The following is a 27091-nucleotide window of genomic DNA, read 5'->3' as shown; positions in this document are numbered from 1 at the left end:
CATGACTCGCGGAGTCTAGACATGTCCACGCGCGTCGCGCACACCGTCACCGGTCGTGACTCGCGAAAAACCCATCGCGATGGGGCGGCGATGAAGCGGTGGAAACTCGACCGAGACGCGCGCCGGCGTCGACGCCGTCGCGTCGTTTTGTATTCCCGAGACGCCCGCGTAACGCCCGCGCCCGCACACGTCGACGGGGACGATGCCGACCTATCGCGACTCCGACCTCGCGTTCAGTAAGTACAACAATAACCCCGGCACCGGGGGCTCCGGGCTCACGCCGACGATCCCGCCGAACGGTGGGTACGACTTTTACGCGGAGGATGAAAAGTACGTCCCGAACGTGCGCGCGGGCGGTGGGACGTCGAGCGAGTGGAGACCGATGTACGATCCGACGCGGGAGGAGTACCTGAAGGATAAGGCGGAGGCGGTGGCGACCGGGGTGCCGATCGGTACCGTGATCGAGTCGCGAGTGGCGGCGACGCGACGGGCGCCGACGACGCTGCGCGTGCTCGTGCGCTCGACGCTGCACGTGGACGCCGAGTACGGAGGCCCGTTCTGGATCGATCTTCGAGACGATATGCGCGTGGATGAGGTGAAGAAAGCGATCGCTGATCGATGCGGGATCATGCCGGGACTCATGAAGCTCGCGTACGCGGGTAAAAAGTTTGACGACAACTGTCGCACGCTCTCGCAGATGGGCGTGCGGTATTGGTCGAAGAAATTCCCGGATTGGCCCGTCACCATCTGTCGCTAAACGAACGCGCGTGCGACGCCTGCGCGAACGGTGTGATTTCAAATGACTCTCAGCAGTGCGTCTTACGCGCGCGGTTAGACGACCGACGTTGATTACCGTCGCGCGCGGTGCCCACGCCGCACTCGCCGACTCGCGCTACCATGCGCGCGTCCGGTACCGTCGTCGCCGCGACGTCCTCGCGCGCCGTGAATCGCATGCGTGCGCAAACCACCGCGCGATCGAGCGCGAGCGCCTCGGGATCACTCGCGCGAACGCAAAGAGGGGACGGGTTTAAGATTCCTGAAGGGTGCGAGCTCGCCGTGTTCGCGAGTGGATGATTCTGGGGTCCCGACGCGACGTTCAGCGCCCTGAAGGGGGCTAAACACGTTCGCGTCGGATATACCGGCGGTGAGACCGACCTGCCGACGTACACCACGGTGTGCGCGGGATCGACGGGGCACACCGAGGCCTATTACGTCGCGTACTCGCCAGCGGAGACGTCGTACGACAAACTCTTGGATCAGTTCTGGGCCGAGCACTCGCCGACGTACATGTCCAAGTCGCAGTATAAGTCGGCGATCTGGGCGCAAACGCCGGAGCAGTACGAGAAGGCGGTCGCGAGCAAGGATGCGGCGGAGCGACGGGTCGGACGGACGATGTTTACGGACATTTACCCGCCAGAGGTCTCGTTAGACACCGCATGGTGGGACGCCGAGGAGTATCATCAAGGGTATTATCGTAAACCACGCGTTTCTAGATTCGGTTGGTAAAGAGCGAGAACGTATCTTAGATGGGCGACGAGTAGCGCGCAAACGTGACGACGATGTCGCAAAGGATGTGGACGTTCCAGTCCTCGACGTCGTTCGATTCATCGCGCGCTTCGATCGCCTCGACGACGATGCGCTGAGATTCAATTTTATATTTAGAGATTGTTTTAATAATCACACAGAAATGTACTTCACGCGCCGAGGACTACTTGAGTGTCAATGTGCACTGCATGGGATCCGTCGGCGGCGACTTCGCGTCGTATGGAAACATCTTTGAGTCCTCATTACGCCCGTATCCCTCGAACACGATCTCGTCGTCGTACACATTTACGATGGCGAAAGGGCCCGGAGACGCGTCCTCGGCCAACATTGGACTCTCCATGCCAATGTAGTACGTGCCTGTCTTTTCACACCTCCAACGCGTTCCTTCGTGTTGATGCCCGGATATGACACACTTGACGCACCCCTTCGCGTCGTCCGATTCGATGATCTCGAGTAGCTCGTCGTAGTCCCACATCAATGTTTTCCCCGAGCGCTTGGCCGTGGAGTCCGGGTGGACCAGCAGGTGCGTTAGAATCAGAACTTTTTCACCAGAAGCCGCCGCGGAACGAATCGTCTCCCGAGCCCACTCGAGCTGTTTCTTCCCCAACCCGCCGTTGAAGGGCACCCAGCGTCCCTGCAAGCCCTCTAAGTCCTTAAAATATGGGAAGGTTCCGCTCATGCGCTCTGTCTCGATAACGTCCGGGTTTTCGTTCACGTAGACGTCCACGTTTGGATTGTACTGGCGCAACAGCTCCACCGCCTCCTCGCACAGCCCTTGTTGCCGTCCCTTGCGATAGATGCTCACCTCGTACGGATCGAGCACCATCACCCGCCATCCCGGTCCGGGAGCAAACGAATAATAGAAATCTCCACGCTCGTTCGCACACTTGAACTCCAACTTCGCCCCAGGCGTCGCCACCCCGTCCCGCAGCTCCTCTCTCGTAAAGTTATACAGCTCGTGGTTCCCAACAGTGAACACCCACTCGTCGCACGACGATTCGCTCAAAATCTTCATCACCGCCCCCAAATCCTCCCGTCCGTGCTCAACAGGTCGGAAATCATCGTTTGCGAAATCAAACGCGCACTGGTGATCGGTGATGTCTCCGTTGTGCACACAAAAATCCAACGCGCCGCTCTGGGCGTTGAAGTACCGCACCGCGCGCTCCGCGACCCTAAGCGTGTTCCGGTACCGTCGCATCTGCGTTCCTGTGATGTTCTTGCGGTCGTCTTGATCACAGTACTGGATGTCGGCGAGCAGGCCGAAGCGGAACGCCGGCGCGCGCGCGCACGCGGCATCGTCGTGCGTCATCGCTCTCGAGGAAGAGTTCCTGTGAGCGAAACTGTGACGTTTGTGCGCGGTGTTGACGTGCGTGACGCGGGCGCGGCGCACAGCGCACGCGCGGGAGACGTACGACAGCGTTGGCACCGCCAGACAGCGGCGCATGCGAAGACGACACCGAGTGAGGTGCTCCGCGGTTGGGAAGGCTACAGAGCGCGGCGTTTCAACAAAGCGGGCGTCGCGTTTCGAGACAGATTAGAGTCAGCGGCGGTCGAAGCGATGATGATGTGCGTCGTGTGACGATGAATCATTTTACTAGGAACGAAAGAATTCGTGGTCGGGCCATCCGTCCGGGAGCTTGATTTCTTTGAACTCCTCCCACGGAATCACTTCGACAGGGTCCGAATCGAAATCGACCTCAGCCTCGAACGGATCAAGCCAGGACTCTGGAAGCTGCGCGGCGAGCGCATCGTCGAGCGCCTGCTCCTCTGGAGTGAGCAGAGGTTCGTGGATTAGACGAAGGTGTAAAGCGCCACAATCGGGACAATCGGCACAAAGCATATCCTCAAGCTCTCCCACGGCTTCTTCAGCGGTGAGTCCGGTCGCCGCCTTTGGAGGGGCGCCCCAGAATTTAGTCTCGGGCTTGAGCCGACGTGGCAGCGGCACCTTGAGCAAACGCATCAAAGCGAGCGCGCGTTTACGCTCGTCTGGGAACATGAGTGGAAGCACTCGTCGTATCAAGCACTCCGTGTGATATGCCATCTCACACGGGAAAACATAAAATGGCGCAAGGAGATTTGCATCATCCGCGTGCTCCATGAGACGCAAACGGACGACGGGCCTGCCGCACTCGAGACACTTCTGATCTTTCTTGACGATGTACGTCTTTTGTTCGAGATCCTCTATCTCATCTTGTACATCTTGCGTGAACGCGGTGATACGTTCGAGTTCTTCTCGCAAATGCTCGATCTCTGATCGATGCTCTGTGAGCGACTTTAACACCAAATCCTTGACGTCGTCGATGACGGTGAAGTCTGGAAGCAGCGGAAGGATATCTTCCACGCGTAACGCACCATTAGTCTCATTCAGAAAACTCAAAGCGCCGCGAATTGCGGAACTACGCTCTTCCTCACTCTCTGAGTTCGCATGCTGTTGCAGAACGCCAGACTTTTGAATGGACCACTTCGCAATCTCTATCCACAACTTCTTCTGCACGATTTCGTCCTCGTTCGAATCTCCCGACGGCGCCTCGGCAGCTTTCACGGTGACCATCTTCGCCAGTTCGATGTCTTGAAGCGTCGAGAGCGCGATATGCATCGCCATGTCGTAATTCCTTGACATGCAATACGCGTAGACCGCACTACGATGCGCGCCGTGTTTTTCGCACATGCGAATTGCGTACTGCACGTCGTAGAACGGCTCTTTTGTGCCTTCATCCACCGCGCCGAGGATGTATCTATTTAACGTCGTCACGACGGTCGGTGATGAGTCAATTTGACTCACATACAAGTTGAGCAACAAATTGTGAGCGGCGGCGTCGCTTCGCGCCATGCCGTTCTCTTTCGCCGTGATGGTTTCCAAATATCTTGCTAAGTGCGTCAAGATAGTCTTTGCGGCGTCACTTGACTTGTCGAACAACCTCTCTTCGCGAGCTAGTGGGCCAATTATTTTCATGTCCTCGCTTACTTGTCCACGCGAGAGTAGAAAGTCGATTGTCTCCTTCGGCAGACGCTCAATCAGGGCTGGCAAGACGCGGTTAGACGTTTCGCGCGGCACCCTCTGCGAAGTGATGATTTCTAGCGCCCTCCTCGAATCGCCGAGCTGCATAAAGTGGTCCAAAACTCTGTCGAAATCGCCGCACAGCTCAGCGAAGTACATCTCGTCGTCCAAGCGTTTTGCCTCGCTCAACATGCGAAGCGTCTCTCGCTCGTCCAGCGAATCGAAGTATTCTCGCAAGAAGTCACGAAGTTTGGCGTCGTTTTTTGCATCTCGCGAAACGCTCGCGAGCTTGAGACGCTCCTCCAGAAGCCATGTGGCGAGTATCAAGCGTCGTGCCACGTCATCACTTGGGAGCTCTCGGAGCCGTCCCTCAATGTATGCATAGAGGGCATCTCGCGCGTTCAGATCGATGAACGTCTTCGCCACGTCTTCGATCGAGTGCGCGTGACTGGCTCTAGCAAAGGCCTCTGCGGCGTCTTCGTACCGCTTCATCTTCATCATGCGCTCCGCCTTGTGCGTGAACACAAACTGCCTCTGTAGCTCAGACTTGCACGCTGCTATTGCCTGTTCATAATCGTGCAAGTCACAGTGAACGCGCCAGACGTTGGCGTCCTCGTTGGTGATGACGATTTGAAGCAAATTTCGTTCGTTTGCGACGTACGCTACAGCCGTCGTTGGATCTGTGCACGCGAAGGTGGACGCGCCGCCTGACGGAAGCTGGATCTTTCCCTCCACGTCGCCCGTGATGGCGTTGACGGCGATCAAGGATTTTGAATAGAGCAGCAAAATATGATGCTCTGTCATGGCGAGAGAAATTGGTCCCACGTCGTCGGCGTCCGTTTGCGGAAACGGAAGCACACCGTGTTGCTCCAAGACACTTGACGCGTCGTCGACGTTAAAATTCAACGTCCCCCGGTAGATTCCAGCGCCTGTAAGCCACGCCATGCAATCGGATGAAGAGGACGGTGATTTACGACGACGTTGCCAAACGCACAGCTCACTCGTATCGCTCGCTACCGGCATCTCTACTACCGCGTCGATGCCGCCCGGTTTCGCGCGGGCCTTGGCAAAAACTGACTCCAACGAGTATGATCCAACCAAAGCATACAACCTGCGCGAAGTCGAGATCAACGCACCGTGACGACTGTCCACTCCTCGCCCGCGTTTGAACGCTCGCACTCCAGCGATCTTCTCGCAGTCTTTCGTCTCGAACACGCGCTCACACGCTTGCTCAAATCGCTTTCCGTCGCTCGAGTAATCGATGCGCACGTCGAACACTCTACCATCTGCCGTCCCCACGAGCGCCCGCACGATCGTCCCAGCGCCGCTTCCACTGCTCTCACCCGAGCTCGCATACTTCACGAACGTCGCGCACGAGCATTCGACCCCCCTCAATCCCTCTATCCTTCGCGCCCCGCCGCCGCTCGCCCAACGCGCGTGTCTGTACCACGCGCCCTCCGTCGACGCCTCTACGCTCTCTCTCCCGAGAATCATCACGTGCTCCCCCGACCAATCGTCCGCGCACACAAACTTCACGCCACCGTCCTCACCAGCGCGAAATATTCGCTTCGATCCATCGACATCCAACGATTCGCTCTCCGCGGCGAACGTCCCGCTCGCCGCGTTCCAACCGTCGCTCATCGTCCACGTTCGTCCACGAATCACCCCTACGACGTACCTCGCCTCCGACGTCGACGCCCCGGGTCCACCAGGGCGTTCACCGACGTTCGACGCCGCGAATCGCGGTCGCGCGCCCTCGCACCCATCCCGCGCGTCGTCCTTTGGATCCTTCATCGTCGTTGCATCATCCGTGAACACGTCCGCATCCGCCGCTCCGCGGTCCACGCGCGCGTCCGAACGGTCGCGCGCGCGATCACGAAACCGTTCGTACGTCTCTTTCTTCGCCCCGTCGTCGAAGAGCGCGGACGCGCCCGCGGGAAGCGCGCGCATCGCTCTGCGGTTCGGTCGCCCATCGATGCGATGTGGGACACGGGAAAACGCGACGCGTCGAGCGCGATGCGAGCGCGCGCGCGCGCGAGAGGGGCGACGACGGTGGTCGCGGTCGCGCTCGCCGCCGTGACGTCGCTCGCGCGCGCGGAATCGAGCGCGCGAGCGAGAGACACGGAGACGTTTGTCGTGATCTCAACCTCGGGGAAAAAGTGTTTGAGATCGCGCGCGAGCGCGTCCGCGGACCTCGCGTGGCGCTCGAGCGAGATCGCGGCCGTGGCGTTGGCGTCGGTGGGTCGAACGACGCACTTTGAGCGGTCGATGGTGGGACCGGGGGTGCGGGACGCGGTCGTCGACGGCGCGGTGGACGGCGAGGCGTGTTGGTTCGACGACGGGAACGTCGAGGTGAATGCGAAGACGCGGTTCGTGACGGTGACGACGTCGGGATCCGTGAATGTCGACGTCGTCGATGTCGTGGGAGCGTGGGCGAAGGAGACGGGCGTGGGTGACGGCGCGCGGGGGACGGTGGGGCGAGACGCGAGCGCGAAGGGCGCGACCGAGGCACTCGGGGACGGTGACGCGCGATTATTGCTCGATCGACGGGCGTGTTTCGACGGTGAAGAAGGTGATTTCTCGGTGCGGGAGTTGGAGCGCGCGGATGTGGACGCCGATCGACGCGCGCGCGCGTTGGTTGAACGCGAATTGAGGTGTTTTGAGGACGACGCGACGGCGTTCGCGCAAAGCAAAGACGCGCGATCGGTCGCGTTCGTCTCCCTCGAGGGCGCATCGTACGTCGAAAAGAGGTTTGGTCACAAGAGTGAGATCGCGAGATGGAGCGCGGAGGTGACGCAAGCGTCCATCGCGCGCGCACTGAGCTCGATTCGAGAACAGGCGGACGTCGAGCTCGTCGTCGTTGCCGTCTCCGAAGGCGCCTCGCAGAGCCACACAGCGCGCGCCGCCGAGCGTAAACTTCTTGGCGTCGACGTCCACGGTCGTCGCACCGCCGAAGCGGCGCACGACGATAACGATCTGGAGCTGCTCACCACGTTTACGCGAAAAGTGGCGCAGTGGGTCGCCGCCATCATCTTCATCGGCGCCTCGTTCGCGGGCGTCCTCGCCCTGCATGGTATGCCGCTCATTCGCGAGCCATTCCTTTACACCCCGATTCCCGGGCTCAAGCTCGATTAGCGGAAACCTAGTTCCGAGAGAAGTTATCATCACAGAGAAGAAGCGTTGACGAAACAACCGCGCTGGGCGACGCCCGCGTTGTCTCACACGTCGGCGCTCGCGCATGCGCCGAGTCGGCGCCCGCTCGACCACCGCGTCGTCACTCCAATCACGTACGCGTCCGACGTCTTCGAGAGCGTGTGCGATGGTTCGGCCGCGCTCAGCGAGACCCGCGCGCGCGTTCGCTCGCGCTGGAAGGTTCATCCCGCTCTGCGTCGATCTCGCTCCCGCGGTCGCCGCTGGTGCCCTTATCGTCGCTCCGGACACCGCGGTCGCACTCAGAGCGCTCGCGGGCGTCGTCCTCGCGGCGTGCGCGGCATCGTTGGCGTTCGGACGCTCGTCACCGAGCTCGGCGTTCGCGCGTGCGTCGAGAACGCACGGACGCGGACGCGTCGTTTGGATTACGGGCGCCACGCAAGGTCTCGGTGAGGCGATGGCGATGCGGTACGCCGAGCTCGGGGCGACGGTGATCGCGTCGGGGCGAGACTTGGAGCGGTGCGAGGACGTCGCGACGCGGTGCCGACGCGCGGGCGCGTCGAGCGCGCACGCGGTGGCGTTCGACGTCTCGGGGACGCGTGAAGAGATCAATGAGGCGACGAGGAAGGCTTTCGCGGTCGCGAACGGCGTGGATGTGTTCGTGCACTGCGCGGGTGGGAGCCAAGCCGCGAGCGCGTTGGACGGCGACGACAACACCGGAGAAGTCGATCGAGCGCTGTTTCAGTTGAACGCTCTGGGCGCGATCGCGATCACGAAGGAGGTCGCGAAGGCGATGGTGAATAACATTCGGTCGGGAGGTGATTCGTCGAGATCGTCATTCGCGCCGACGATCGTGGGGGTGTGCAGTGCGGCGTCAAAACTCCCGGCTCCCGGGCAGGCGGTGTACGCCGCGGCGAAGAGCGCGTACGCGGCTTTCCTGAACTCGCTCCGGAGCGAGATCGCGGACACGGGCGTTCGAGTGACGTGCGCGTATCCCGGTCCGATCGCTACGGGGATGAATGGACAAGAGCGGGTGGTTTTTAGACGGGACATGGCTTCGTCGTCGCCTTCGCCCGGCGCGGCGAAGAAGACAAAATCCCACGCGCCCGACACCTCGAGCGCGTCGAAGATAAAGGGAAGAATGCCCGTCGACCGCGTCGCGAGGGACATCATCGCTGCCGCCGCCGTGGGTCACGATGAGATCGTGTTAGCGCCTCAACCAATCATGGCGCTCACGTATTTCATCCGCTTCGCGCCGACGTTGGCGTACGCCATCCTCGACCTCGTCGGCCCCAAGCGCGCTCGCAAGGCGGACGCCGGCGAAAACATGTACATTTTAAATGAAAAGTAACGATTCGTTAGCGCTCATTCGCGCGCCTCGATGCGTTCGGATCCATCGCGCTCTTTCGCTTCCTTCGCCGCCTCACACCTCGCCCCGCGCCCTCACCATGCGGTTTAAAATCTTCGGCGATGCCGACGCCCCCGACTGGGTCCTCGCCGAAATGTTTGCCGTCTCCAGACTCTCCTCCGTTCGAGTACGAGCTCTGTGCACCAGGCTCGTCGACGGCGCGTGCGTCGTGAGTGATGACGCATCGATTGAAAATCAATCCTCCAACGATGTCGCGCCCTTCGCGCTCGATCCCGATCGTTTACGCGCGTTCGTCGACGCCTCGAACGCGTCGAGCGACGTGGAGGCGTCGACGGCGGCGTTGGCGCACGTCATCACGGAGGCAACGCGACACGACGCGGATGAGCGCACGGTGGCGCTCGAGCTCGAGCGGTTGGGATTGCCGCGAGAGCACGCGGAGGCGGTGGCGCGACCGTACGGGAAGAATCGAGAGCGATTGAGGGCGAGCGCGCGAAGGAGGGTTTTGAGGGTGAATGCGTTGATGGGAGAGGGGGTGCGGTGGGGGGTGACGTTCGGGAGCGGGAGCGCGGAGGACGCACCGAGCGAACGGTTGGGCGTGCGGTTGACGCTGCACACTCGAGAGGAGGGCGTGTTCGACGTAGACGTGAGCGAGGAAAAGTTCAGGGTGTTGCTCGGTGAGTTGAAGGCTGTGAAGGCGCTAATGGACGCGGACGATAGGCAATGAGGCGATGCGCCGATGTATTATTAATTCACAATTCAGTAAAGAGCTTCCTGCGAAGACGAATGCGTCAAGAGTTTGTGCAAAGGCTCGTGGCGTGCGAGCGCATCCTCCAGGGCGCGAATGCGTGCATTTGCTCGACTCAACTGTGCCTCGAGCGCATTTGCCGAGCTAGAATGCGAAGATCGCGGCGTGCGATACGCGTCGTCGTCGCCTCCTAGTGAACCGTCGATGAGATCGACGAATCTTGCAGTCTTGTTCACGAGGTTCGCCGTGCCCTCCACGAATGATTTCGACGGTGAGCGCTGTAAATCGGGCGTGCTATTCGGCGTTCGCTGTTTTTGCTGCTCGCGCTCAGCGCGCTGAGCCTCCCACATCGCCTTTCGTCTCTCTTGCCAAATGCGTTCTTGCTCCACTCGCTTTGTACGCTCAGCCTCGCTCTCTTCGGAAACCATCCAGTTTAAGAATGAGCCGACCTTTTCGCTCACTTGTGAGGCCACTTGAGCGCCTTTCTCTGCGCCGTTGATCGCCAGCGTTTGAAGCTTGATCATATCGATTCCTGGGACGGGCTGATGCTGTTGCGACGAGCTCATTCGCCTCTTCGTCTCAACGTAAGGCTCGGCGCGAATCGTCGGCGGCGACGACGGCGACGACGAGTGCGGTTGCGCCGGTTGGTCACTTGCACCGTTCGGATTTATCGCCCGCTCGCCCCGTATCTGTGCGTATAATGAACTTCGCAGCGGCTCATACTCGAGTGCTAACTTTTCCGCTCGGCGAAGGCACACTTCGCGCAGTTTCCCGACAGCCATCTCGAGTACGGCGCTTTCACATCTGTCCGAGTCCTCACGAACCATTTTTTCCCACTCCTCGCGCTCGATTCTCTCCTCTCTCGACGCGTGAACGCGCGTGCCGCCCTCGTCTTCGTCTTCGTCGTCCAGAGCAAAAGCCGACCTCGGCGTCCCAACCTCTTCCTCAACCTCCCGTTCGCGCGCCTCCGATCGCAACGGCGGACGCTCTAAAACGTCATCGATCCCCCGTGAGTTCCCACGCAGCGCACCGTACGTCACGAACACGTTCTCCACCGGAACGTTCGTCTCCCGCGCGACGCTCGCTCGCGTCGCCTCCGCTCGCCCGAACGCGCACCGCTCCACCGCGATCACAATCGCACTCGACTCGCACGCCGCCAATCGCACGTCATCCACGACGTCTCGCGAAATCTCACCATCGCGATCGCACTCGCACACCACGAGTCCGACGTCTCCACTCAGCGCGCCGACTTCGTCCTCCACCCGCGTCCCGCTCTCCGGGACGCGGGCGCGAATCGCATCCGCGAACCCCGTCGCCCCCATCCCTCGCGCTCTCGAGCTCCGAGCGTCCCACACCTTTACGCGTACCTCTCTCATGGCCTCGCGCGCGATCGTTCGCACCCGTCGCACCGCATCGAGCGCGACGCCGTCTCGAAAGTGTGCCTCGCAGTGCTTCAACACGCGCGTCGCATTTTCCCCCAACGCGCGCAACGGCGTCGAAGTCGCTCGCGTCGCCGTCGGTTCCTCCGGCCACGCGCGCGCTAACGCACGGGCGACGCTTTCGACGTCCTCGCTCGACCCCATCGCGGCGTCGCGGCGTCGCGGCGTCGCGATGCGTTTTCCCGCGCGATGGCTTTCGTGTTGCGTCTTACATCCGTCTATATCTACGCGTATACGACAGTATGTATCGTATACACGGTGGTGTATCGACTATGTGTACATCGACCGTGCACATCACGATCGCGCGACGCCGGACGACGCCGCGCGCGCGGTGCGACACGCTCGCGCGCGATCGCGGCGCGGGACGTCCGCGCGCGCGTCGACGCGCGCGTCGTCGAGGACGCGCGCGCGCGATCGCGGCGCGGGGCGACGGTGAAGGGTTGGGCACCCGGAGGTGGATAAACGCATCTTTTACGACCGCGGAGACGTCGATTAGCGAACTCACGACGACGCGCGGGCGCGGTGAGGTGGCGTCGCGACGGGTGATGACGTCCACGTCGCGGGCGTCGAGCGCGGTGGTGTTCCCGGGGGCGCTGCGAGCGATGGAACGGCGGGGGGGAGACGGGCGGGAGGCGGGCGAGGACGTCGAGAGACGCTCGGCGTCGTTGGCGCCGATGTGGGCGACCGCGCGAGAGCGGGCGATCGATGATGAGTTGGACGCGCGCGAGCGCGGAGGGACGGGGTCGGCGGAGGTGTACGTGGTGTCGAGACCGTTCCAGGAGTGGGGGAAAGGAATATTCTCGGCGCTTCCGAACGGGGCGAGACAGGCGCTTCTCACCGCTGGCGTCGCGCACTTCATGCTCGTGTACAAGGATCTGAAGACGGGTCAGATGCAACAGTTTGATTTCGGTCCGGTGGGGGGAGACGTGCACGACAGATTGTTCGCGCTCACGGGTGGTAAGACGTACCGGTCGAGCGAGCGCGGCGCGCGGGACACGGTGTACGCCATGACGAGAGGGAGCGCGCAAAAGCAACACAAGGCGCGCCGTAAGTCTTCGTGCGTGCAGGGCGACATTCGCGAAACTTCGCTGAGCACACTTCCGAAGAATGCGTTTCTGGTCGGAACAACACACTTGTCGCTGGACGACATCAAGAATTTCAACGACGCGCGGGACACGATGTACGAACTGCACGTGAACGATTGTCGACACTATCTGAACGATTTGAGCTACTATCTCACCCGCGAGTCCGCGGCATGCAGCAGGTTCGTCAACTACTCCATCATGAGGCGCCTAGAAGAGAAGAAGGGCCAATTTTGGGAGCATCACATGTGGCTCACGAAGGCTTTGGCGGACGTCGAGAACGTTTCGCACTGGAACAAGGCGGGCAGGTTCGCCGGCGCAACTCTCATGTTTGGTATGGGTACGCGCTTCATGCCCTTCGTTCCGGCGAAACGTCTGGTGACGTGGGGCTCGGGAGTCGTGGCGGGCACGTCTGACAACGTTCCTGTCGTTCGCGAAGTCTTGAATTTCGGTGGATTCCTGCTCGATTCCGGGAGATCGGTGCTGCAGTTTGTTTTCACTGCGCAGCATACGATTAGAAAGAACGTCACGAGGGGCGTCGAATCTCACATTTTGAACACGAAAGCCAGAGCTCGGCCTCCGATGTCACGGTCGGCTAAACTCGCGAGAGCGAGCAAGTCCTCAAACGAGGATTTGTCCACTCCGAGAGCTGGCGTTCGCGTCTCCTCGTCCATCGTCATCGTTCCCGGCGTTGCCATCACGATGGGCAACACCGCTCGAAAGGCATTCCCGAAATTCCCAGTAGGAGCCGCACAAAACATGTTTCAAGCGATTGGCAATCGAGCTGCGTCACTCCGAGCGAACCTGAGCGATGCCGCACAGAGGTTCAACGAACGAGACAAAGTCAGGGCGTGAGCTCGGGACGATAATTACCAGTAGGCAGTATTCTATGCATTCGTTTCACAACCTAGTCTTCTTGTACCAAGACCACTTCGAATTGTCGTAAAGTTGTAAAGAACATCACTTCAAATCAAACATCACCTCTTCGGGGGTGTCCATTTGAGAAATTCTGGATTGAATTCTAAATGTGAACCAGCAATGGCGGATTTCTTTTCAAAGCTTCGCAAGTGTTCCTCCACGATCTTGGGCGAAGAAGATATTATGTGCTGTCCTTTCCAGTACTTGACGAGGTTGAGCGATTGCAGAGCGCTGACGATATCTGCCTCGCGAAACATCAACATCGTGCTTAAATCTTTAACACTCAGATTACCCCGGTTTTTGTGCAACGCGTCGAGGACAAATCGACTCCAATAACTTCGGTAGCTCACCTGTCCAAGATCAGAAAGCGGACGCTCGGGTGTGCCGTAGATCCCTTGTCGTCGGCTCAGCTCGTAGCTCATCGAAATCAAAAAAGAGCCGTAACCCTTGCGCTGGTACGCCGGCAGGGTCAGGATGCACGAAAGATTGTACTCGTCCACCGACACTTTCTCTTTGCTAAAGTACCCTACGACGTCGTGCGTTTTATCGCCGTCCGTTGACTCGGTGAGGACATAAAACATGAAGGGTTCGACGTCAAAATATAGCGTCTTGTGGTCCAAGAATAGCTTCGCCATGAGGCACAAGTTCTGACAGTACATCTTGAAATGTGCGCCGTCAATCTCCCAAAAGCTCAGCACAGGTTTTTCCTTACCCTGAGGGTGCCGATACACGCGCTTCCCCGGTGGATGCTTCAACTCACACTCGTCTCGGTGCTTCATCAACGTCTTCGCCTTGCGCATGTACTTGAAGCAATACTGGCACAGGTACAACTTCGAGCACTTCCCGAAATCGTCCGGGTACGGCGAGTAATACCACGTATCCATTTCGTGTCTCCCAATTTCCACCGAGTGCACGTTCTTCACCTTTGTCCGCTCCTCGTGCATGCGCTCGTACACTTGATCCAACGGCGGTAAATCCTCCACCGGCGCGTCGACGTTATGAATCTCATTATATCGCCGCTTGGAATTCCTCGTCAGCGTCTTCGGCGCCACCACGCCTTCACCCGAGATCTTTTCATCGCCACCCAACAGCTCACCCCCGCTCGCGCTCGCGCTCGCCCCACCGTTCCTCCCGTCCTCCGCGCGCGCGCGCACTCGCCCCGCCTCCACCCACTCGTCGCATCGCTTATTAAGTTCGCAATAGTGCACGTAATACGACGTCACACCCCCCGTACTCTCGTCGATCGACGCGTCGACGATCTCCGCTCGTCGAGACTTCCCATCGAACGACGCGGTGGCCCACACGTTCGCCCCGACTCGGAATCTCCCGCCGTCGACGTCCTCCGCGTCGCCGCCGTCGATCTCCTTCATCGCCATCCCGCGATGAATGTGATCGGTCGATGTCGACGACGCGCGCGCGCGAACGAAGACGACACCACCGTCGACGCGTCGACGCGTCGTTCGTCCACGCGCGCGTCGCGCTGTGCGCGCGGGCGTCGAGCATGCGCGTGCGATTTCGAAAAATCAATCCACCGCCAAGAGCCCAAGGGTCGTGACTCGTGAAACAGTCCCCCTTTGTGAAGTTGGTTGGAAAAGATGTGCGCGCGATCGTTCGTCTTCACATCGCGCGCGCCGCGACCTCGCGCGCGATCGCGCGACGAGGACGGCGGCCAAACAGTTGATATCGTCCCTCGACGCGCGCGCGCGTCGAGCGACGGCGGAGACGCTTGAAAGCGGAGTTTGTACAGATTGTGCGAGATGACGCTGGCGCACATGGAACGCGCGGCGCGCTCCGTGGACGCCTCGATGGCGCTCGCTCGGGTGAGCACGGCGGTTCGATCGAGCGCGTTGGCGACGATGGTGATTCCGCTGGGCGTCGCGGTGTACGTCTCGGCGTTGGCGTCGTTGCCGATGCGCTTGCTCGCGGCGGTGCTCAGAGAGGCGACGGGCGGGACGACCTCGGGCGGCACGGACGTCAAGGCGATCGCGCGCGGTCTGTGGGCGCAGGCGAGCGACCCGACGCTCGTGGGGGCGGTGAGCGCGGAGATGCGAGACGATGCGGCGATGATCAGGGAGATGAGCGCCAGGGCGCGCGCGCGCGTGGAGGAGTTCAAGGCGGCGAGCGAGACGGAACGGGAGAAATTTCTCTCGGCGTGCGCGAGACTCAAGGAAGAGGCCGTCGTGCGCGAACGACTGCGCGAACAGCTCGAGACGACGCGTGAGGAGCTCAAGCGCGAGCGCGCGATGAACTACGCGCGCGGAGGCGCTACGGGAGCGAAGGACGGCTCTGACTCGAGCAGTTCGCTCTTTCTCTCCACGGCCACGCTCGGCGTCGCCCTTCTATACTTTCATGACATCGACACCGTCCACGTGATGGACAAAAAGATCGCCGCCGCCGTTCCGGCGATGTGGATGCTCGCCATGATGATCACGTCCCGCGCCCTTCGCGGCGCGTGCGTCGTCGTGAACCTCATCCTCGCCGGCTACTTCTTCCGCGTCGTCTGCGAGCACCGACGCGCGCTCGGGCACGTCGCGCACGTCGTGTCGTAACGCCGTCGGCCTCGTTCATATATCGCTCCATAGCTTCTGTTATTCGTGTACACCGTTCCTTCTTCGACGCTCCCTGGCGTCCCGGAGACGTAACCCGAAACCCCGCAGACCCCTTCCCATGGAGTCAGCACTCGTCGATGCCGACACCACCCCGGGTGCCGACTGAGTGCCGACTGGGTGCCGACCCCACGCGCGCGCCGCCGCACACCGCGCCGAGCGTCCACGCGCGCTCGCGACGATGACGAACGGAGACGTCGAACAGGCGACGATGAAGAAGGCGCCGAGCTTACTCGATCTCCAAGAGAAGGTGCGCGCGCGAGCGACGGCGGAGGGGCGATCGAGCGTTGACGCGATGGTGAAAGGGTTCGATCGTCGCGATCGTCGCGATCGTCGCGACCGTCGCGACGGCGACGACGGCGACGACGGCGACGACGACGGCGACGACGTGCGCGAGGAACGAAATGACTGACCGAGGACGATGGTGGTGATGACGATGACAGGGGAACGACACGACGCTGTCGTTCAAGGACGTGCGGTTCGAGGTGGGGAAGAAGGAGAAGCGCAAGGAGATCTTGCACGGCGTCTCGGGACAAGTGTGCTCAGGCGAAGTGCTGGCTATTTTGGGACCGAGTGGGGCGGGTAAGACGTGTCTGATCGATCTGTTGACGCTCGAGGGTAAGGGTGGACTTTACACGGGCGACGTGCGGCTGAACGGCTCGCCGCTTACGCCAGAGCTGTTCACCAAGTACTGCTCCACGGTGCCGCAAGTGGATCGACTGTGGGCATTTTTGACGGTGGAGGAAACGCTGATGTACACAGCGGATCTCTTGCTCAAGGCGACGCAGGAGGAGAAGAGACGCCGCGTGGACGCGATCATCAATACCGTTGGTTTAGATGGGTCGCGTCACACAAAGTGCGGGAACCAGTTCCTGAAGGGACTCTCAGGCGGCCAAAGGCGCCGCCTCTCTCTCGCCGTCGCGCTCGTTGGGTCGCCATCCGTTCTTTTCCTCGACGAGCCGACGTCCGGCTTGGACGCCGCGGCTGCGGCCTCCATTATGGGTTTCCTCAAGGAACTCGCAAAAGCGTCAAACATCGCCATCTGCTGCACAATTCACCAGCCATCGAGCGCAGTGTTCAACGGTTTCGATCGCATCATGCTCCTCAGTAAAGGACGTGTCGCCTACCTCGGTCCAGCTCATAAGACGGAGTCGTACTTCGCCAACATCGGCTATCCTGTTCCGCACGGCGACTCAATTGCAGAACATATGCTTAATGTGGTGAACGCGGAGTTCTCTGACCCGAAGCAAGTGGATGAAATCCTCAATCAGTTTCAGCAAAATGATTCTGGATGCAACCACACCGGTCCGCTCGGCGACGTCTCTAGTAAGGGGACGTCCATCATCGCGCAAACGATGACGCTCGTTCGCAGACACGGACTTATCACTTACCGCGATCCATCCATGTACGTTGGTCGCATGATCATGTTCCTCGTGGCTTGCATCTTCTTTGCAGTCATATACATTGAATCTCGCTCTCGTTCTCAAGACCAAGTCTTCGCGAGGATGTGGCTTGTGTTGTGGTTTTTAGGCGTGCCGTCATCGCTCGGAGTCGTCGCCACGTACGTTTACAACGAAGAATTTTTTGCCATCAAGCGAGAGGTAAAGAATGGGTTGCTCTCACCGTACTCATACCTGCTCGCCAACCTGATCATTCAGATTCCTTTCATGATATTGCTCTCCCTCTTCGCGCTCGCCATTCCGGCATACGGCATGGTCAAGTGGTATGGACCGCATTTCGTTCAAGTCGTCATGATGTACGCTCTTACGCTCTGGTCGTTTGAAGCCGCGGCGCAACTGTTTTCAATCACTTTCGATAACCCTCTCATGGGCATGCTGACGTACATGAATCTTTGGTTCGCTGGCTTTTTATTCTGTGGGATAATGGTTCGCGAATCTGACGTCATCTGGCCGTTCCGGGCAATGAGCTACATCACCTACTTGAAGTGGGCTATCAAGAACTTGGTGTATCTCGACTTCATCGACGCTACCTGGACAGGTGCCGTCGACGACAGCTCGTCGCCGACCGGTTTCTCATGCAACGGCTCTGAACTCTGTTTTGGACGCACTGGCAAGGAGGTTCTCAGCTCTATGAAGGCGACATACTCTGCTATTGATTCCGAAGATAAACTCGTCGAAAACGCAATGATTCTGCTCGCCATCGGATGTGCGTACAAATTGATTTACGTCATTCTCTTCGTGCGCAAGTCGAAAAAGGCTCAGCTCGTGTATCCGATAAAGATGTGAGGCCGCGTCGAACAGTCGTTCGTCCGTAAATATAAATACATCTCCGTATTCAAGACGTGTCCCTTCGGTGGACCACCACTCTCACTCTAGTACCGGTACCATCTTGTTAATACCGACGCAATAAAACTAAAATAGCCATGCACCCGACTTCATCTAAAAGAACCTTGTTTGCATCTGCTTGTTGGATTCGTGTGTCTTGTGAAGTCCTGAGCTTGTAGCGGATATCTCACGTTAACTAACTGACCGGTCCGGTTTTAAGCGCGCGTTTCAAACACCCCTGCTGTGGCGGCTAGCGTCGCTCCACGACGCCGGTGGCGCCGGGATGGAGTGAGGATGCGTCGCTCGAGACGGTGGCTCGACGACCGGGGCCCCAGCGCTGACGGATGAACTGTCGGGCGTGCGGAAGGAGCTCGACGTCCTCGGGCGCTCGCTCGTTGGCGGCGTAGTAATCGCTCCACATCGCGCGCTGTCCTTCAACGAACTCGCCGTGCTCGTAGACACAGAGCGGTTCTTCTGAAAGATTGGTAAATTCACCGATTTCCAAGCTGCGAGGACGCTTGCTCCACTCCGAGGGAGTCGCGAGCGCCGCCTGGACGTAGCGCACGCCGTCGAGCGTCTGATTCCATCCAAAGTGGGTATGGCCGAACGCGTGCGTGAGGTTGCCTTCGTTCACGCGCGCCTTGAGCGTATCCACACGTTTTCTGAGAAACTCACTTCCGCTCGCTTGCGCGAGTCTGGGGTAAAATAGCATCCTCTTCTCCGGTATTAGTTCGAGACGAGGGAGGAAATGACTGAACGAGAGCACCTTGTCTCCCGGCTCGATGGAAGCCACGAACTCGTCCCAACCGTGGTCGTTGAGCCCATCGCACCACCGCGCGACGTCGTCCGTCATATCGCTCAGATTATCCGGCCATCGCGCGAATCGAAAGTCGTTCATCACTCGCTCCACCGGCGGCACCTCGGGCGCGTCCACCTCGGGCTCCGTATCGAAACCGCGGTGATGATACGAGTGCAACGGCGCGATCCACAACCCGTCCCCAACCTTCCCCGGTCTCGTTCGCACCCCCATTTCCTCACATATCGCCAATAAATCTCGAATCTTCGACACCGACGTCTCCCTTCCCACCCTCTCATCCTCCGCGTTCATCCAACACTCGTGATTCCCAAACGTGTAGAACACCTCCGCGAACCCGCGCGCTTGAAATTCCTCCAACGCCGCGCGCACCTCCTCGACGTCGTCCGACACGTCCCCCCCCACGCACAGCACGTCTCTTCCCGCGCCCGCACACCCGCGCCGATCTCGCAGTCCGCGCACCCACGCCGCGTTCGCCGTCGCGTCGACGTGCACGTCCGACACCACGAAGACTCTGTCAACCATCGTCGTCGTCGTTCGTTCGTTCGCGTCCGCGTCGAACTCCGCGCGCGCGCTCGCGGGCGACGCGCGTCGATCGCGATTCGATCCACCCGGGCTCGCGCTCGGCGTCGCTCGCGTGCGCGCGCCGAGCGTGGGCATGCGCGCGGATGTGTCGGTCGGTTCCGGCGCATCGCACGACGCACCGCGACGCACCGTCTCGCGCGCGCGCGGGACGGGCGAGGACGACGGGTGAGATGACGTCCGGCGCGCGCGCGCGCGTGGGCGCGGGCGCGAGCGCGAGCGGTGGTCGAACGAGAACGCGGGCGTGCAACCGTCGGAAGACGGTTAGAATTCGATCGGTGTCGAACGACGACGACGGGCGAACGCGACGGGACGTGCTCGCGGCGGTCGCGCTCGCGCCGTTGATGACGCTCGCGTCGCCGGCGATCGCTCGCGGTGGGACGCCGACGGTGGAGGAACGGTTCGCGGCGACGCGCGGCGACGTGCGAAAATTGATGGCGGAGGATCCGGATTTCGGGCCGACGATGGTGCGGCTCGCCTGGCACAGCTCTGGCACGTACGATCGAATGTCTAGGACGGGCGGGAGCGGTGGTGGGACGATTCGATTCCGCGAGGAGCTCGCGCACGGCGGGAACGCCGGACTGGAAGCGGCGATTCGTAAGCTCGAACCGATTCACGAGCGACGCGACGGCATCTCGTGGGCGGATCTCATCGCCTTCGTCGGCGTCGTCGCGATCGAGGAGATGGGCGGACCGAAGCTCAAATTTTCGTACGGTCGCGTTGACGAGATGGATCCAGGTGCGGTGACGCCCGACGGACGATTGCCAGACGCCGATAAGGGCGATGGTCCTGGACCGAAAACGAGACAAGGCTTGCGCGATGTCTTTTATCGCATGGGCTTCAACGATCGTGAGATCGTTGCGCTTTCTGGTGCGCACGCCTTAGGGCGTTGCCACGCTAATGCGTCCGGATACGAAGGCCCTTGGTCGGGCACCCCTTTGCTCTTCAATAATTCGTATTTCGTATTGCTGAAAGGCCTGAAATGGGAACCTGACGACACGAAGGCAAAGTTCCAATACACCGACCCAAGCGGACAGTTGATGATGCTTCCGTCGGATATCGCGTTGATCGAGGACGAGAAGTTCAAGCCCTACGTCCTCGAATACGCGAAGAGTCAGACCAAGTTCTTTGAAGATTTCGCGGCGGCGTTTGAAAAGCTTGAAACTCTCGGCACGAGTGGTCTCACACCGCTAAACGCATAAAACCGAGACAGCTCAACGAAACGCTGCATCCGTGCAAGTACTACCTCGCAATAAATCAATAAATAACAACAACACGAACGCTAACTACCGCGCTCCAACGCGGCTATCGCCTCTAACATGCTCTCTGGGGTCTGATTGGTTACGTACCCTTGGTCGACGCGAACTGTCGAGCCGACGCCCAAGTAATCCCACGCGTTGATCGATGCCACCGTCGACTCCGTCGCTCTCTGCACGTCCGCCGTGGACGTCACGTCCATGTCCAGCAAATTACACGCCACCTCGACGCGATCTCCGTGCGGAAGCGCCATGGACTGCACGCTTGGTAAACCTCCGCCGCGTTCTGACACGCACTTTGCCGCCGCGCGACCGAACGCCAGCGCCCTTCGCATCCTCTCATCCGCGTCCACGCCCGCGTCGAACGTGAATGTCAGCGGAACGTTATAATTACACACCCATGGCACCGCACCCACGCACCCGAACCCAATTTTGCTCGACATCTCGCTCGGGCCATACTCAAACGCCAACTCTCTCAAACCGCCGTCGCCCATCCACCTCCCCTCTTTCGACCCGGAGAAGTACCCGGCCCGTCGTCTTATCTCCGCTAGGCCCACTTTATCGCTCGCAGCGTCACCGTATAGCTTCACCGGGACCCCTTGATCGCCTAAACCTCGCCCGATGTTCCGCGCGAGCGCCGCACCAGCGTCTCGCTCGCCTCTGAGCTCGTGACACGACACGTGATCGACCACTCCCAAGCGCGGGTGCGTGGCGTCGTGCGTCGAAAAATCGATCAACTCGAGCGACTTCTTTGCAATATCCAGCGCGGTGTTGGCGATGCCGTCGGTGTGCGCGCCGGCGAGTGTGAAACCGGTTCGATTGTATTCTCTGTCGACGAAGACGTTCACCAGAGCGACGCGGTTTTTGAGCGACGCGTCGCGTGCGACGCGCTCAATGGCGTCGAGGACGACTGTGCGACGACCCTCAGAGACGTAGACCACGGCCGCGAGGGCGCGGGAGAGGGAGGCGACGGTCATGAGGGGACGTGGAGTGACGCGTGGGGGCCAGGCGTGGGCGAAGCCGTCGATGCGGTACATGATATTGCTATTTTACACGTGGTGATCACTCACAATCGGTCATGCCGCGAACGACGAAGGCTTCGTCGTCATTTTCTTCGTCCTCGCTATCAGTCTCTTCGTCGGTACTCGGTTCGAAAGCTTCGAGAATGGAAACACCATCTTCATCGATGAAGTCATCCGGCTGAGCCTCTCGCGAGGCGAAGGACGCGGCAGACGGACGCACGACGCGTTTCTCCACCTTGGCATGCTTCTCCGTCCATCTCTTCGAGTGATGACGCTTACGAATCTTGTCCAGCTCGAATTTGATGTCCTCGTTGTCGGGCTCGGTGAGACTGATCGCGCGCACCAATGCGGCGCGAGATGCTGCGAAGAATCGACGATGCGCCCCAGGTGCAGCGTCCAGCGTCTTACTTTGCTCGACCTCGTTCGACACGGCGAGTAAACTCTTGACTTGGGCGATGAGATCGCGATCGAAGGTTTTCGACACGGCGTCGCTAGAGCGAACGGCGAAGTTCACTTGCGTAAGACACTTGGCCACCGAGAAGAGCGCTCGCGCGGCGCCAAGCGCGACTCGTCCAGCGCTTGTTCCGCCCGGAGTCTTTATGGCGATCCCAGCCGCGGTCGAGGCCGACACCGTTCGCGTCAACATGAAAACCAAGCCGATGTATTCGTTCATACACGTCTCGATTTCGTCATCGTTCGGAGAGCCTCGCGACTCGAGCAACCGCTCGAGCAGTTCCACAAACAACTCAAACGTTGTCGCCGAGACAGCCAAGACTCCACCCGGACCGAGCGCGATTCGGGGCGTGATGAATCGATTTTTCGACTGATATGGCCAAAAGTTTGCATTTTTTAACGCATCGACCGAGCCATGCGTCCAGGTTTCGACGGACTTCGAAACTATCGCTACCAAATCTGTGAGGAAACAAGCGCAAAGCGTGCTGTCACGGTCAAGCACTGCGAACGCCTCCTTCAGCCATCTCGCGCGGATCTGCAAATTCTTCAGCCACTCAGGTCTTTTCTTTAATTGTTCCCCCGTGGAAGCATCGTCAAAGGACTCGACGCAGTTCTGCGCGGCAGCATCCGCGAGCACACGATCCGTGTCCACGGAAACGTCTTTTTCAATTTGACCAACCCACAACGCAGCAGCGGCGTAAACATCCGTGAAGTGTTCCAACCACGTTCCCTGTTCAGAATCGGAAAGTAGTTCGAAAAGACGCTTGAAAAGTGCTAACGTGTTCTCAGCCTGACTGATAGTCGCCGTGGCTCGCACGCGAGATACCGTCCAATTCAACGCCGCCACGACAAAAGCAGCACGTCTATCCATCTCTAACTTGTTCTCGATGCCGAGCAAATCTAGCGACGGGGTCTTGAGCGCGATCACCTCGACAAAATCGTAGAGTGTGTCCTTGACTGTGATGAGATCCATGAGCGCCAGGACGCATCGCATGCATGCTTCGCTAATGGCAACCTCCTCTGAACTCTCGGCCAAGCGTAGAAGCGCGCTCGCGCAGCCTGATGAGATCGTATCTCGCACGGAATCGTCCGAAGCCGAGACAAATGTCTCGCTCAGTTTATCGCAGCACCATAAAACGACTTCGGCGCGCTCGCTCTCCTCGATCTTCATCGACTCAGCTGTGAGTGCGTGATTCAACACTCCGAGAATCGTGCTCGAGTTGACATCCGCTGTCAACTCCTCAACCTTCACTTGCGCGTTTTCCGCCCTCTTCGCTGCGTTTTCTCGCTCGATTCTGAGAAGTTCGATCGACTTACCGCACAGAATTCTCCCGCTCTCTCGCGCCACGCGCACTTGCAAGTCATCTGCACCGACCTCCAATCCGGGGGCGACGTACAGGGCGTGCATCAGATTCATCTGCGTGGCAATCACGGCGGCCGCAACCGTCTTCCCGACCGATCGCTCGCTCCCGTCGAGGGCTTGAAAGTCCGCACTATCTAGGTCTACTGCGCCGTGAATGACTTTCCGCTTAAACTCCTCACCGTCGACATACCCGACGAGCTCTAAATCTGCCATGAGAAACGCCGACATTGTCGTCGCGCCAAGACGCTCGTCTCTCGGAATTTTCAAGTACTCGATCAGCGAAAGCGTCGAACGAACATTGTCGGAATCGCTCCACGTGAATCCCTGTGCGTTCAACCTCGGTTCGAGCCACGCCGTTCGAAGCGTGCGAACGTCGTCAACGCGCAAATGTCTCGCCGCCGCGCACACCGCGCGCATGCCAACGCTTGCGCACGCGAATCCATTCTCAACAGGCGCCGTGCTCACCGATGTCAGTGCCTTATGCACCGCCAATACGATGTCATCGTTCGTCATCGAGCACGCCTCGCTTCCGAGCGCGGCATCGAGCAGGGTGAGACCGACCACGCGCTCGCCCGCGCCGCCGTCCAAACGTTCATCAATCATCCCAAACAGTTCCCGCGTTCTCTCTTCGCTCCCCTTCGCCGCTCTCATGAGCGCGTCGCCGACGCTCAATATCCAATCCCGCATCCCTTCCCCCACGCGAGCGTTCGGCGACGCCGTCTTCAACACCGCGCTCGATTCCTTCGGCGCCCGCTCGACGCTCGCGAGCAACGCCAGCCACGTCTCCGCGTCGCACCGACACCTCGAAAACACCTTCCCGAGCCCTCGCGCGCCCTCCAGTCGCTCCGACGTCGACGCATCGCTCCGAGACATCGCTCGGAGCGTCGCGATCGTCGTCGTCGTCGTCGTCGTCGTCCGACTCGCACTTTCGCGCAAACTTTCAAACGCTCCGAGTCGACGCGGTGCGCTCGACGCCGCGCCGTCCCTCGACGTCTCCATCGCGCGCGAGGACGACGGACGCGCGCGAGGACGACGGACGCGACGCGCGCGAGGCACGCCGGGCTCGGCGTCGCCGTGTGTCGACGCGATGCGTGAGAAATCGATGCAGTGGCACGAATCTGCCGCAGACGACGACGCGGGCGTCGAGCGTCGACGCGGACGCGCGAACGAGCGCGTCGATCGCGTCATGCCGTTCGCGCCGCGTAAACGACCGAGCGGCGCGGCGTCGGGGGCGCGGAAGCGCGTTGAAGATGATTCCGTCGGTGGTGAAAAGATGGAGAAAACCGACGAGCGGGACGCGCGCGAGCTCGACGAGAGAGCGACGACGAAGGGCGCGTCGTTTGCGTCGGGAAAGAACCGCGTCGCGGGCGCTCGGGCGTCTTTGTTATCGTTCGAGGACGACGGCGGTGGCGCGGAGGCGGCGGCGGAGGCGGCAAAGGCGAAGACGAAGAAGAAACGGTCGATCGCGGCGCCGGCGCCGCGAGTGAGGGAGGTGGAGAGAGAAACAGTGAGGACATATGACGTGGAATCGTTGAGGGCGCTCGCGGCGGCGCAGCGCGCGAAGGAGGCGGAGGCGGTGCGAGAGGCGGAGGCGAAGGAGGCGTGGACGCCGCGGGCGCCGCCGAGGGACGAGGACGATGGTAATTCGGGGATCCCGGACGCGAAGACGATCGCGGAGGTAAAATCGAAGCGAGAGGCGGCGAGACGCGCGATGGCAGGACGAGAGGGAGCGGATTACATCGATTTGGGCGACGGTCGGGGACGGGATGGAACGCGCGCGGAGAAACCGTCAATCGACTCTGTCGTCGAGGGTGAGGACGACGAGGAGTTCGAGCGTGCGCAGTTGCGCCGCGTGTTCAGGGATGAGCCGGAGATGCGAAAGAGCGCGCAGAGCGTGGCGCGCGATACGATGAAGCGCAAAGAAGCCAACGTGTCCATCGAGAAGGCCGGACTCGAAGCGTTTGAGAGCCTGAAACGCGCGCTCGAGGCTTCAGTGTCAACAAGCGAGACGGCGAGGAAGGAGGCGACGCGCGCAGATGAAAACGCGGCGAAGAGTCAGAGTGCTTTGGCATTTTATGAAAAAGAACTCAAGAGCGCGGGAGAACGGTATGTGTACGCGCAAAAGTTGCGAGATTATTTCAAAGACGCGTGTGCAATGATGCAGGACAAGAAGCTCATTGTGGAAGAGTTGATGGAACATTACAGCAAGTTTCACGTGGCGAGAGCTCGGGCGTTGACGCAGGCGATGAATGATGAGTTCGAAGAGAGCACCATTGAGGCCGAGGCGGCGGCCGAGGCGGCGCACGCGGTGTTTCAGCGAGGAGGATCTCAGAGCGACGCCAAGATAGCGGCTTCGACGGCGGTTCAGGACGCAGTGCTGAAGGGGCTGGTGGAAGAGAAACTGGATGATATGGGCAGAGACGTGAACATGCTCATGAGAGAAAAAGCAGAGGCGCGGTCGAAGCGGCGTCAGTCGTCGAGCGAGGCCGTGCGCGTGGTTGAAGACGAGCGCGAAGTGGAGCTGTTTCACAAAGATTGGTCGGAAGCGCAAGACGCCGCACTTGCGATGTTCAAGGATGCCTCAGACGATCTCTCCACGTTGACCGCCGTGAAGAAGCATGCAGAGGATTGGAAGCGCACACACTTGGCTTCATACAAGAGTACGTACATGTCGGCTTCCGTACCACACCTTTTCGCACCATTCGTGCGCTTAGAGCTCATCGCGTGGTCTCCGCTGTTCCCGCCGGCAGACGCAAAGGCGCCCGCCTCGCTGGACTCCATGTCGTGGTACGCTCAACTCTTCGACTATGGCATGGTTGATGGTTCCTTCGACGAGGGCGACGAGGATGCGAATTTGCTTCCGAAGATTGTCGAGCACCTCGTGTTGCCCATTGTTTCCGACGCCGTGGAACAGTGGTGGGAGCCAAGAGATCCCGCGCAGTCTCGAGCGTTGGCGTCCACGCTTCGTGACGTTCTTGTCTACGTCGAGCCAAACTCTTGCGAAGAGGCGCGAGAGGTCGTCATCGCCGTCCGACGTCGTCTCAAGCAGTGCGCGGAGGCATGCACGATTCCCACATACGCACCAGCAGTCACCGCGTGCGCTCCGGACGCGGCGCGTCATGCTGAGTCTCGGTTCCGTCTCGCTGTTGACGTAATCAAGAGCGCGCTCGCGTTCGACGGTGTGGTCGAACGCGACGCACTCGACCGAATCGTGTTCGATGGCGTCATCGCCGCACACATTGCGCCGTTCGTTCGTCTGCAACTCTTCCATCCTGCGGCGTGCGCGGGTTCGCTCGCTGCCATTGTCGACGCCCTCGGCGCGTCCACCGGTCGTGCACCGCCCTCCGTGGACTCTCTACGCGAAATCACGCGCGCACTTGTCGCCGCCACCAAGGCTTCGGACCAAACCGACGACGGAACCGCGACGACCATCGCCCGCGTCGCCGTCGCTCTCGGCGCCTGAC

At 60.3% G+C, this 27091-nt stretch overlaps 16 protein-coding genes across 16 annotated transcripts; 9 read left to right on the top strand and 7 right to left on the bottom strand.

The window, feature by feature from the left end:
* Positions 1–202: 202 nt before the first annotated feature.
* OT_ostta09g01730 (Ubiquitin supergroup) lies at positions 203–757 on the top strand (the record flags this gene model as incomplete). Its single annotated transcript, XM_003081112.1, has 1 exon — positions 203–757. One exon carries the CDS (start codon positions 203–205, stop codon positions 755–757), a length of 555 nt encoding a protein of 184 aa, XP_003081160.1.
* Positions 758–1708: 951 nt separating this feature from the next.
* On the bottom strand, positions 1709–2854 carry OT_ostta09g01710 (Phosphoesterase domain; the record flags this gene model as incomplete). Its single annotated transcript, XM_003081110.1, has 1 exon — positions 1709–2854. The coding sequence occupies one exon, from the start codon at positions 2852–2854 to the stop codon at positions 1709–1711; it is 1146 nt and encodes a 381-aa protein (XP_003081158.1).
* A 285-nt stretch (positions 2855–3139) lies between these two features.
* OT_ostta09g01700 (Clathrin, heavy chain/VPS, 7-fold repeat) lies at positions 3140–6493 on the bottom strand (the record flags this gene model as incomplete). Its single annotated transcript, XM_003081109.2, has 1 exon — positions 3140–6493. One exon carries the CDS (start codon positions 6491–6493, stop codon positions 3140–3142), a length of 3354 nt encoding a protein of 1117 aa, XP_003081157.2.
* Positions 6494–6523: 30 nt separating this feature from the next.
* On the top strand, positions 6524–7678 carry OT_ostta09g01690 (unnamed product; the record flags this gene model as incomplete). The annotated part of the gene is made up of 1 exon (XM_003081108.2): positions 6524–7678. The coding sequence occupies one exon, from the start codon at positions 6524–6526 to the stop codon at positions 7676–7678; it is 1155 nt and encodes a 384-aa protein (XP_003081156.2).
* A 184-nt stretch (positions 7679–7862) lies between these two features.
* OT_ostta09g01680 (Short-chain dehydrogenase/reductase SDR) lies at positions 7863–9044 on the top strand (the record flags this gene model as incomplete). Its single annotated transcript, XM_003081107.1, has 1 exon — positions 7863–9044. The coding sequence occupies one exon, from the start codon at positions 7863–7865 to the stop codon at positions 9042–9044; it is 1182 nt and encodes a 393-aa protein (XP_003081155.1).
* A 97-nt stretch (positions 9045–9141) lies between these two features.
* OT_ostta09g01670 (HCaRG) lies at positions 9142–9786 on the top strand (the record flags this gene model as incomplete). Its single annotated transcript, XM_003081106.1, has 1 exon — positions 9142–9786. The coding sequence occupies one exon, from the start codon at positions 9142–9144 to the stop codon at positions 9784–9786; it is 645 nt and encodes a 214-aa protein (XP_003081154.1).
* Positions 9787–9818: 32 nt separating this feature from the next.
* On the bottom strand, positions 9819–11390 carry OT_ostta09g01660 (unnamed product; the record flags this gene model as incomplete). Its single annotated transcript, XM_003081105.2, has 1 exon — positions 9819–11390. One exon carries the CDS (start codon positions 11388–11390, stop codon positions 9819–9821), a length of 1572 nt encoding a protein of 523 aa, XP_003081153.2.
* Positions 11391–11791: 401 nt separating this feature from the next.
* OT_ostta09g01650 (unnamed product) lies at positions 11792–13183 on the top strand (the record flags this gene model as incomplete). Its single annotated transcript, XM_003081104.2, has 1 exon — positions 11792–13183. One exon carries the CDS (start codon positions 11792–11794, stop codon positions 13181–13183), a length of 1392 nt encoding a protein of 463 aa, XP_003081152.2.
* A 122-nt stretch (positions 13184–13305) lies between these two features.
* On the bottom strand, positions 13306–14622 carry OT_ostta09g01640 (MOZ/SAS-like protein; the record flags this gene model as incomplete). The annotated part of the gene is made up of 1 exon (XM_003081103.2): positions 13306–14622. The coding sequence occupies one exon, from the start codon at positions 14620–14622 to the stop codon at positions 13306–13308; it is 1317 nt and encodes a 438-aa protein (XP_003081151.2).
* Positions 14623–15003: 381 nt separating this feature from the next.
* Positions 15004–15795, top strand: OT_ostta09g01630 (unnamed product; the record flags this gene model as incomplete). Its single annotated transcript, XM_003081102.1, has 1 exon — positions 15004–15795. One exon carries the CDS (start codon positions 15004–15006, stop codon positions 15793–15795), a length of 792 nt encoding a protein of 263 aa, XP_003081150.1.
* A 238-nt stretch (positions 15796–16033) lies between these two features.
* Positions 16034–18098, top strand: OT_ostta09g01615 (ABC-2 type transporter; the record flags this gene model as incomplete). Its single annotated transcript, XM_003081101.2, has 2 exons — positions 16034–16102; positions 16296–18098. 2 exons carry the CDS (start codon positions 16034–16036, stop codon positions 18096–18098), a joined length of 1872 nt encoding a protein of 623 aa, XP_003081149.2.
* A 289-nt stretch (positions 18099–18387) lies between these two features.
* On the bottom strand, positions 18388–19476 carry OT_ostta09g01600 (Phosphoesterase domain; the record flags this gene model as incomplete). The annotated part of the gene is made up of 1 exon (XM_003081100.1): positions 18388–19476. One exon carries the CDS (start codon positions 19474–19476, stop codon positions 18388–18390), a length of 1089 nt encoding a protein of 362 aa, XP_003081148.1.
* A 230-nt stretch (positions 19477–19706) lies between these two features.
* On the top strand, positions 19707–20735 carry OT_ostta09g01590 (Haem peroxidase, plant/fungal/bacterial; the record flags this gene model as incomplete). The annotated part of the gene is made up of 1 exon (XM_003081099.2): positions 19707–20735. One exon carries the CDS (start codon positions 19707–19709, stop codon positions 20733–20735), a length of 1029 nt encoding a protein of 342 aa, XP_003081147.2.
* Positions 20736–20815: 80 nt separating this feature from the next.
* Positions 20816–21826, bottom strand: OT_ostta09g01580 (Formiminotransferas, N-and C-terminal subdomains; the record flags this gene model as incomplete). The annotated part of the gene is made up of 1 exon (XM_003081098.2): positions 20816–21826. One exon carries the CDS (start codon positions 21824–21826, stop codon positions 20816–20818), a length of 1011 nt encoding a protein of 336 aa, XP_003081146.2.
* Positions 21827–21851: 25 nt separating this feature from the next.
* OT_ostta09g01570 (unnamed product) lies at positions 21852–24626 on the bottom strand (the record flags this gene model as incomplete). The annotated part of the gene is made up of 1 exon (XM_022983325.1): positions 21852–24626. One exon carries the CDS (start codon positions 24624–24626, stop codon positions 21852–21854), a length of 2775 nt encoding a protein of 924 aa, XP_022839601.1.
* Positions 24627–24714: 88 nt separating this feature from the next.
* On the top strand, positions 24715–27090 carry OT_ostta09g01560 (GC-rich sequence DNA-binding factor domain; the record flags this gene model as incomplete). The annotated part of the gene is made up of 1 exon (XM_022983324.1): positions 24715–27090. The coding sequence occupies one exon, from the start codon at positions 24715–24717 to the stop codon at positions 27088–27090; it is 2376 nt and encodes a 791-aa protein (XP_022839600.1).
* Between the last annotated feature and the right edge of the window lies 1 nt (position 27091).

The sequence above is a fragment of the Ostreococcus tauri genome (genome assembly GCF_000214015.3).
Source record: "Ostreococcus tauri WGS project CAID00000000 data, contig chromosome 09, whole genome shotgun sequence".
NCBI classification, from domain to species: Eukaryota; Viridiplantae; Chlorophyta; class Mamiellophyceae; order Mamiellales; family Bathycoccaceae; genus Ostreococcus; species Ostreococcus tauri.
This window is presented reverse-complemented; position numbering and strand designations above follow the sequence as displayed.